Source organism: Brassica oleracea, unplaced genomic scaffold (assembly GCF_000695525.1).
Source record: "Brassica oleracea var. oleracea cultivar TO1000 unplaced genomic scaffold, BOL UnpScaffold00826, whole genome shotgun sequence".
Lineage (NCBI taxonomy): Eukaryota > Viridiplantae > Streptophyta > Magnoliopsida > Brassicales > Brassicaceae > Brassica > Brassica oleracea.
In genome coordinates, this window is record NW_013617467.1 from 63,079 (window position 1) to 73,510 (window position 10,432).

At 33.5% G+C, this 10,432-nt stretch overlaps 1 protein-coding gene across 1 annotated transcript; it reads right to left on the reverse strand.

Moving 5' to 3' along the window:
- Positions 1-5,439: 5,439 nt before the first annotated feature.
- LOC106320129 lies at positions 5,440-8,221 on the reverse strand. The gene is made up of 4 exons (XM_013758497.1): positions 8,026-8,221; positions 7,371-7,936; positions 5,957-6,914; positions 5,440-5,885 (listed from the first exon to the last, which is right to left on the reverse strand). The coding sequence occupies exons 1-4, from the start codon at positions 8,219-8,221 to the stop codon at positions 5,440-5,442; spliced, it is 2,166 nt and encodes a 721-aa protein (XP_013613951.1).
- Between the last annotated feature and the right edge of the window lie 2,211 nt (positions 8,222-10,432).

Genomic DNA, 10,432 nt, shown 5'->3' on the forward strand with positions numbered 1-10,432 from the left:
ATGTTGGTGTTTATAACTCAATAACCCGGGTTTGAGTAGCAGACTTGACACTTTTTCACACTTTTAAAAATGAGACCCACAAATCGCTGACGTGTCACATCAGGAGTGATGCAACTGTCCTATTATAATGTAGATTCTTACGCTATCAAATATGCTATATTAAATGATTAATGACATTATTTTCCTATGACTTTGGTACATTAGATTTTTTGTAATTCTTTTTTAATACAGAAGATTTCTAATATCACATAAAACAAAACAATTTCCACATTTTTAGGGGGTTATTGGTACAGTGCTTTCTACAACTTCAATTTACAAATCATTCTTTAAATAAATAATTAAAAGTTATAAAAGTTAAATTAGAAAATATAGCAATAGAAATTACAGCTACATCTACAATTACAACACAAAAATTTATAGCCTCTTTCTAAAGAAAAAAAAAATCACATTCTACCAATCAAACTCTTAATCTTTTATATTCTTAGATTGGGTGCAATGAGTTATCTAATGTTTGGATGGCCTGAAACTCTAAATGGTACATGCCCATATGTAAATTTAGACATACTATGAACCAATAAGATCTATGATACAACACAACAATTAAAAATGTGCAATATAAGATGTTGTGAAAACAACTGAATTCTAAAAATGGTGGAATTTTATTATTCAAAATTATATAATTCAAAGAGTAGTAAATTTAAACATTATGTGTGTTTAATAACATATCTCTCTATGTATGAATTTCTTGAAACATCTTTTTAGCCTCCATCCTGTAAATCCATTACCACCAAAACTCATTTAGACATGCATACATATATACTCACACATTACGTATATACATATGATACATGAATTATACATACCGAGGGAGTACATGTGTTTTATGACATTTGATACCAACACAATCATGAATGCACCTTTCATAACAAGCTTCATACGATTCACTCATTGCTGGTAATGGCATCAACGTCAATGCAATGAACATATATAATCATCAACATGCACATGCACTTCTTCTCCATCTTTTATTTTTTAGTCTTGTGTATCTTCTATGTTTGTCTCTTTTTGATACCTCTGGTTACTATGAACAATTCTTATTTATAGCTTTATAACTTTTTTATTGTTGGAAACATTTTTTAGATTTGACTGTGTGTATATATTGTTCAACGGAAATTAAATTGGTTGGATTTTGGTCTTGATAAAAAAAATCTCTTTACATTTTGGAAGAGTAACATTTAGTATATAATTTTATCTACATACATGTCATGCTTAGGTGTTAATCTCACAATGATTCTCAACCTAAATAACTAATTTCCCTTTCTTTACTACAATATTTACAAAATATGTCACTACCATTCAACCTACTATTGTCGCTTACCCATGTACATTAAAATCAAATATTAAACATTTAAATTTTACAAGATTTTCTAATAAACCCAACATTGCGCACGTTACAAACACGTAAACTTCATATTTGCCATACTTACTCTTCCTCCTTCACATGCAGTTAAAGCAACATATCCATATGAGATTGTAAAAAGAGCACCTATCTAAACCGTAGATAGACTTAAATATGGGTATATAAGAAACTATTGTAAACATTTTTTTACATACAATGTGCAACGATATCAGAACCTGCCAAGACCATAGAAGACCATTAAACCATTTTATGTAAACACATAAACTCAATGGAACATTATATTGATAAAATTTAGACAAAAATGCAGTAAATGTCACATTCATAAATATGACAAACGGTTATCACAAACCGAATTGTAATGTGAACAATGTGGTTAACCGTTAAACATACCGAATAGAAATTGGTTTACTATTTGATACAGATGTATGCAAGAAAGGTAAAAATAAATATAGCCTAACACTGTGTACTCATTCCGCTAATACAGTGTAAGCCGTCATCTTTTATTTTAGGAAAACATATATATAGTATTAACTATATGAAATACTTCAACTGAACGATAATCTTTATATATGGCAATGATATTAGGGTGATTCCTAAACATATTTCATACCTTTACGATGCTTTAAAGTCAAGAACGAATGTATGACTAGGATTAATTTGTAATGCTTTATGAAAATATTAATTGTATGAGTGATTGACAAGCTAAATATATGCCAATAATTGGCAAATCTTAGGCATATATTCTCGGAGTATGTTCTTCAACCTATATAAGACAAGGTTAGAACCCAAAAATTGGAGGAGAATCTAATTCACTTGATGGACTGTCGGAGGAGATGATGGTTGATGTCGATGAAGAAGCAACAACAAGGAAACAAAAATTGTTAATAGAAGAATCGTCTGGGTAAGATTTGGTTGGAAGATTCTAGAAACGTCAAACATGTTGAATTTTTACGTTGTAAACCCTAATCCATTTTTCTTAATCACATAGACAAGATGAGTAGTTTTATTTTTTTTTGCTTGCTGATAGATTAGAACTAAGAAATTGAATATTTTTTTCGTTCTCAATTGTTTAGGGCCAATAACATGTCGTCGACGATAAACCCATCAACAATTATTAGGCCTACAAAGATTAAACAACAAGCCTGGTCCATGTCAAATAAATCATGTCCAAATATTCTTTCCGTCTCAATACGGCCATGTAAATTGAATAATCCAACATATTGTGAATATTTAAAAACTATTACGTGTGAGATTGTACATTACATATTGGTTCAATTTTTCAATATTACAAGATGTATTCATATGGTTTTACGTTACACAACTCTAAAAATATTTAAATATTACTAACTAATGAGCAATCCAATTTATACAAAATATATGCAAAAATTTACAATTTATTATTGATACCATATCCTCACCCTGCGATGCGCGGAAAAGTGTGTTGATAGTCGATTTTTGATTATAAGTTTCAATGTTTTTGTTCGGAATGGAAGCATTGTATTTTCCAAAATGTTTGGAAAATTGGTGAATATCGAGTTTATGCAATTGTTTAAAAACAAAAAGAGTAGCTAAGTAATCATAAATAATGTAAGAAAGAGATCAAGTCTTTTGAAGATCAGAAGCTGCGTTGTGGACCATAAGAAAGAAATAGCCTGAAATTGGTTAAGAATAAGTTAGCTAACTTGAATTTAAGTAAATACCAAGCTATGGTTATTTATATAAAAAGATTCATACCTAGCATAGCTGGGTAAAAACCATATGTAAGTCCACGTGAGAGGGTCACATAAAGTTGACCATGAGCGAAAACCGGTTTAGGCAGATATAAGATGATCTCTTTTAAACTTTGGCCTTGGCTTTTGTTGATTGTTATTGCATAACACAATCTGATAGGAAATTGCCGCCGACGTAATGTGAACGATAGCTTTGTTTCATCATACAAAAGAACAATCCTTGGGATCAAGACTTCCTCTCCAATGTGTGAGCCAGTGATAATTTCGACCTTGAGCACGCGGTCGCCAATGTGAATTAGGATCCTACGGGTACCATTGCATAATCCCTTTTTATTATTTATGTTTCGCAGAAGAAAAACTGGGGCACCAACTTTCAGAGTTAGTTTGTGCGAAGGCAACCCTGAGAATTCCAATGAATTGAGATACTCAACGGGGGAAAATGGCTCATTCCCCTATGAACTAGTTGTTCCCGGCTTTTTCACACACGAACTTATAAGTCATGCCAAAAACCACATGAACAACGGAAAAATAATTTATTCCCCTATGAATTAGTTGTTCCCGGCTATTTCACACACAAACTTTTAAGCCATGCCAAAAACCACATGAACAATTCTTTTTTTTTTTAAATTACATATACAAAATATCGATTTTAAACTAATTCCCCCAAAACCGTAAATGGTGTTGTTTAAACGTTAACTTGGTTTATGAGTGGAGGGTCGGTTTCATTTAGGTTGATAAAAACATAATACTATGTCATTTTTTTCTTCTTCTTTTTGTCAACTGCTCTTCTTCTTCATAAATCTTTTTACTCTTCATCATCAATTGAGGATAAAAAAAATTATTCTGCATTTTCGAGTTATATGACATAGTAACCGGTTGGGGTAGATATTTTCGAGTTATATGACATAAAGCGTATAAAGAGATCATATGACATTAATTTCTGGATTGAGGAGAATATATAAATCTCTGCAGGACCGGAACCTGAGAGTAACATCCGCTTATGGAACCAATCAAGCGTCCTAGACTGCGCCAATTTTATAGTTCCTTGTGACAATACATGGAGATTGGTAAGTTAGTATTTTCTGCTCTTCTTTCTTTATGCATCATGTAAAATGTTTTATTCTTTTGCATGATAATAAATTTTATCCCCAATTGATGAAAAGTAAAACGATTTTTGAAGAAGAAGAGAAGTTGACAAAAAGAAGAAGTTGAAGAAAAAAAACGACGTAGTATTATGTTTTTATCAACCCAAATTAAACCGTCTCTCCTCCTATCATATAATCCAAGTTAACTTTTAAATAACATCATTTACGGTTTTAGCGGAATTAGTTTAAAATCGATAGTTTGTGTATGTAATTAAAAAAATAGAGTTGTTCATGTGGCTTTTGGCATGACGTAAAAGTTCGTGTGTGAAATAGCCGGGAACAATTAGTTCATAGGGAAATAAGTTCTTATCATATAATTCAAGTTAACTTTTAAATAACATCATTTACGGTTTTAGCGGAATTAGTTTAAAATCGATAGTTTGTGTATGTAATTAAAAAAAATAGAATTGTTCATGTGGCTTTTGGCATGGCGTAAAAGTTCGTGTGTAAAATAGCCGGGAACAATTAGTTCATAGGGAAATAAGTCATTTTCCATTGTTCATGTGATTTTTGGCATGACTTAAAAGTTCATGTGTGAAAAAGCCGGGAACAACTAGTTTATAGGGGAATATGCCATTTTCCCTACTCAACGGCGTATAATGTATCATTTTGATCTGATTTAGTGTCTGATATCTGAAAGCTGTCTGAGCTGAAGTAATCTCTTGACACCCTGTCGGTCTGTGAGATGGTATAAGCATTGATTTCCTCGATGGTTTCATTACGGGGTGTGAGTATAGCTTTATCAGTGTAGGAAGTCTGGGAATTTGTATGTTTGTTGACTTCTTCATATGCGGCATCAACAACTTCTTTTAATGGGTCAACATAACTCTTACGAATCAATGATTTATCGACAATTATAATTTGTTTATGGTAGTCTTCACACTCATATCGCGATTCTAATTGTGGATGACCTTCCCCAACCTGAAGGAGCCAATCGGAGAACTCTTTTTCTTCCTGGTTGACTCTCATATTTGTTTTTAAAGAGAACTTGTGGCAACTATCCCATAGGTATGAGTGACTTATTGAAGCTAAGACAGTATCAGCTCTGTTACCTTGTGGAATCACATGTAGTATCTTTCTACAATCACCTCCTAATAGAACTGTCTTGCCGCCAAAAGTCTGTTCCTTTGCAGAAGGATTTTTTCTAGACATTATGTCTCAACGTTTTGCCGAGGGCCTCAAAAGCATGCTTATGTGTCATAGGTGCTTCGCCCCATATTATAAGATCCGTTTTCTCGATTAGCTCAGCCAGCGTTGTTCTTAGTTTGATGTTGCAGAGCTTATCTTCGGTGATCTTTAAAGGGATATTGAAGCGTGAATGCGTTGTTCTACCGTTAGGTAGCAACAGTGCGGCTATTCCTGAAAAGGTAACCAACAGAACTATCTGTTTTCTTGATCGAATCCTTGATATAATGGTTTGGTATAGGAATGTTTTCCTTGTGCCACCTGCGCCATATACAAAGAAAAGCTTCCCATCCATTTTATCAACTGAGTCTAAGACTGATTCGTAAATCGCACGTTGATCAGCATTAAGTTTTTTGAATTGCATGTCTTGTCTTAGTGTTTCCTCAGCAATATCGTAATCCAGTTCTTGGTTCCACAAATTGTTTCCCAGTTCGTTTAGCAAAACATGTTTAATCTTTGGCATATTTTAATATCACCCAATGAGCGGTCATGCATGCACATCAACTTTTCCACTTCGATTAACGTGTATTGCTCAAGGGTATCATCATCCAGCTCCAGATTTGTATGACATAAAATTCTTTGCCTCTTGTGAAGTATGTCCTCGCTCATTGATCTCCATGAGTTTTCCCGTAGGTTTTTAGGACTCGTAACGAAGCAGTTGTTTAGGAACGTGACAAGCATATCGCGGAGTTGGTATGGGGTAGCCCATCTAGCACCCTCTGACATACTCTCGTGCCATTCAACATCGTTGTCCAAATAGCCGCGTGCGTAGCAAACTGATTTGAAGTCATGATATTTCACACTGTTGTATGTTTTGAGCTCGTCATAACTTCTAGGACCCTTAATCTTATTAATGAGGATCCTTAGATAGTAACGATCACCTGCTGATGGATGAACAGCTACGATTCTCCCAATTTTTTTGCCTTTCTTACGTTCAGTCCACACCTTAGCACTGTTGTTCCATACAAAATATTCTGGTATTTGCACATACGTTAATGTCCGTACAAACTCTGACCTTTTGCATAAAACCATCCATTCAGTGAACATGGTCTTCTCGATACCTGGTTTGCAGATTACACGGCCGAGGTTATCAGTTTTTTTAACCGTGATATTATGTTCGCCTTCTAAGTGAATGATAAGCTTCTCAACTGATGGCTTTCTTTTGTGTATGTGGAATACGAAAGTCCGCCACATAGACTCACAAGCTGATAAATATCGAGCATCGACGTAGTCTTGGATCTCATTGCGTTGCCTGATGACTCTCTCCTTTGATTCGCCAGAGGCCATGGTGTCAGATGTAGTTGCTGTATTTCCTTTCTCAATAACAACTGTTGCTCGGTCAACACCCTTGGTTATGTACTTAAATAAGTACTTCACCGCGCTTGTACGATTATACCATTCAACATTAATATGAGCTTCGTACTTCTTTAGAAGCTTAATGTTATGAGGTACAACAAATGTGTTGTCTAGGATTGCCCCAGCCTTTACCGCAGACGCATTGTCGTTTCAGCGCCGACGATATAATACATATCCTTATTTGTCAATCGAAGTGTTGTCATTATACGGCCGAGGATACTTTTTCGTGCACATATTATTTTCCATACACGGTGACTTCGGATTAATGAGACCCCATGGGCCATGGATCATGTGTTTTGTGACTAAATTGTAAGCATCTGGGTCTTTCTCTTTGTTTGGGAGCTCGGCTGAAATTATCTCATCCACTTCTTCTGCACTTGGTATTCTGGAAGAGTTTCCCAACCACAATAATATATGTGCATGAGGGAGACCTCTTTTTTGAAATTCTATTATGTGGAGAGCTGCTGTGTATGGCTTGAAGAAAGTTTATTTTTTGAAATCCTTGAGTAGTTGATCTAACTTCATTTTAAAGACCCGACATTCAATGTCTGGTCTATCATTAGGAGAATCTCCACCATATTTCTCAAGATGCTCTTTATTCTCGCTCCAGTTAGGATTGGCAGTCATTGTGATAAACAAATCTGGATTGCCAAATTCTCTGCAAATAGCCATCGCATCATGGTATTTCTCAACTAAGTACCAGGACCCACAGGTGAAACTTGACGGCAGTATAAACCTCTGACCAATAATTTTAGCATCAGTGTCACCTTTGTTTACAGAATCAATGACATTATTGTAGAGCTCGGCCCTCAGAATATCTTGATTATTCCTCGCCCACCTTAGTCGATCTTCTTCAATTGCCGTATAAACGTCCACAACAAATTGATGGAGGAAACGACCTCCTTTAATCAATGTTATCCCTTGGTTAAGACGTGTCTGGATTTGAGAAACGTAGTTTTGCCGTATGGTTAGGAATTGCCTTGTTCTTGAAGTGCATGTCTCAAGATGTAGTGGGATCTCTGGGTGAAACCCATACTCACCATATGGAAAAAGGAGAGGATATTGTAGGCTCATGTATAGAGGGTTATCATCACGTTTTGCTGCAATGTGTCAGATTGAAATTGGACCACTATATCTCGTACCCCAATTGTTGATGACATATCCCCTACGATAAGGCCTGCCACCTCACTTGTACTCGGAAGGTCATATTCTTTCCCCTTTCCTTTATCTGGGAGCAACCTAATAACAAACTCTAACCCGACGCTTTCGTAGTGGTCACGTGCCCGTCGAAAAATCTTAGCTAAACAATTATTCTCGTTAATCATCTCGATGAGGTGCTTTAAGGTTGGCTCATCGAGATTACCATCTGCTGAGGTTTGCCCCATCGCATTTAAGCGGTTTCTGACTTCGTTGCTCGTATCAAATATATAAAGCTAGAGATATTCTGGGAGACAGCCTTGCTGCGGTATAAGCGAGCCAATACATGTGGCCGTTGTGTATTGTTATTTGCAAATGTATATATTTTACATAAATTATAAGGTATTAATTAGTATGCACCTTTCTTCTTTGCTCGAGTGTGACGCAATACATGTGGCCGTTGTGGAGCATCTGAATATATGCATAAACAATGTAGATTAGAATTAAAAAAGTATTAAATCTAAGTGGATTTTGCTAGCTATGATGTTTACCATGTGACCGTGCTAAAGTTCGTTTCGATAGCAAGATGGCCATTCTCATACTACGTGTATTTTTTTGCTTGACTATTAAAATTAAAAGTTATTAGTTTAAGAAGATATAGCGTAGGAGATACACATTATAGTATCGTTTCTTACTGTAAGAGTCGCAGTCATCGCAGCCACCTATTTGATTAAATTTGAAAATTCATTTTGTTTGATGAATAAGTATTGATTAAAGTATAATATTATAATCCATATAAACTTACTCTCATCATATTTTGGTTTGAATGTTAGTCGATCATTAATCGGATGAACTGAAAATATACATAATTTAAGTACTATGATACAATGATTTTAATCTTAATATTAATTTTATTTGAGAGTAAGGACACATCTTTCGATTTCGTGCGTGATCCACGCGGACAACCTCGTTTCCTTTTTTGCGTGTGTCTGCCTGAAAAATTTGTATGGTGAAAATCAATTAACTGTTTATTTTAAATTAGCAAAAAAGATTAATGGTTAACTGTATATTGTTGTCTTAATGTAGTTTGTGATTTAATGTATAGTATTAATTTAATTTGTTATTTTTATGCTCATGTGATACATGTATTTATATATACATCTAAATATATGTATTTCTATATACATCCAACTAAATGTTAATAACACATAGGATTTCAAATACAGTAACAATTATTTGAAATTGGATTCTATATATTCGTATTCTAACTAAAATATGTTTCAAATAAATATCATAATTTGATCATGAATAAGAATAAACAAAACAACTATATAGAATGGATCAAATTAACTATAACATTGTACTGGTGTCAACTTATATACGATTGAGATTAGCAAACAAAAAAACAATAATAAATAACAAATTAAAGAGTATGATAATAATCATCAAAATAAGCATATATAATTAGGTGTATTTGTACGTATATTTTATATCACCATAGACATTCAAATAAATGTCTGAAAGACGCCAAAAAAAAACAGCTGGCGATGGCCTATGGGTCGGTCACAAGGTTATAACTTGTACCTACCTCATCTCTTTTGATTCTCTACTTCTTGCTAGAGTTCCCATTTCGATTTAAATTTGGGTTTGATTTAGATTCAGTTCGGTTAGTTTACTTGGGTTTAATTTTTTTTAATTAAAGTCAATTAAAATTAGTTTGGTTTATATTTGGTTTGATTCGGTTTGACTTTGGTTTGGTTTATGTTCGATTAGGTTTATTAGATTTGAGTTTGATTTGGTTTGTGTTTCGTTCGGTTTTGTTTATGTTTGTTCACTTCAGCCGAATTCGATTAGAAAATACTATTTATACAATATAAAATAAATTATCATTTGACACTAAATTATTATTTTTTCATATTTAAACGTAAAGCCAAACATCGTAATAAAAAGGTAGACAATGTAATATATAATTTTTATTACTTTTGGCTGATAAAATCTTTAATCAAATGGTTGGGACATATGTTTTGGTTTGGGTTGGGTCGGATTGGATTCAGCTGGGTTGGTCGGCTTTGGTTTATTTCATTTTTTTTGCCCCACCGATGCTTCTTGCACACCAATTATTTTTTTACTTCGTTTAATCAAGTTAGATATAGATATATATTATATATATATATATATATATATATATATTTGATTGACAAAAACATATATATTTAACTTCTTTATTTTTATTGTAACTTAAATTCTTTATTATTTTCTCTAAATGTTTTTCCATCATAACTAAGAGAAAACGACTATAACTTACCCAAAGTATTATCATATGTTTAATCCGTATTTGGAATATGTGGTGGTGTAAAACATATAATGAAAACTCAATAAATTTATAATGTTGAAAATTTTGATATTTATTAATTTATATAGTTATTAATTTTGCAAGAAATTCATTTTAGATTTAGATA

What these genes read in the sequence shown, in the direction of transcription:
- LOC106320129 (XM_013758497.1), bottom strand. Translation starts at nt 8,221, where the DNA reads ATGGGGCAAACCTCAGCAGATGGTAATCTCGATGAGCCAACCTTAAAG. An exon ending in ATATGACCTTCCGAGTACAA is followed by an intron (nt 7,937 to 8,025) that starts GTGAGGTGGCAG and finishes GACACATTGCAG; the next exon opens with CAAAACGTGATGATAACCCT. An exon ending in CATGCATGACCGCTCATTGG is followed by an intron (nt 5,886 to 5,956) that starts GTGATATTAAAA and finishes TGTGGAACCAAG; the next exon opens with AACTGGATTACGATATTGCT.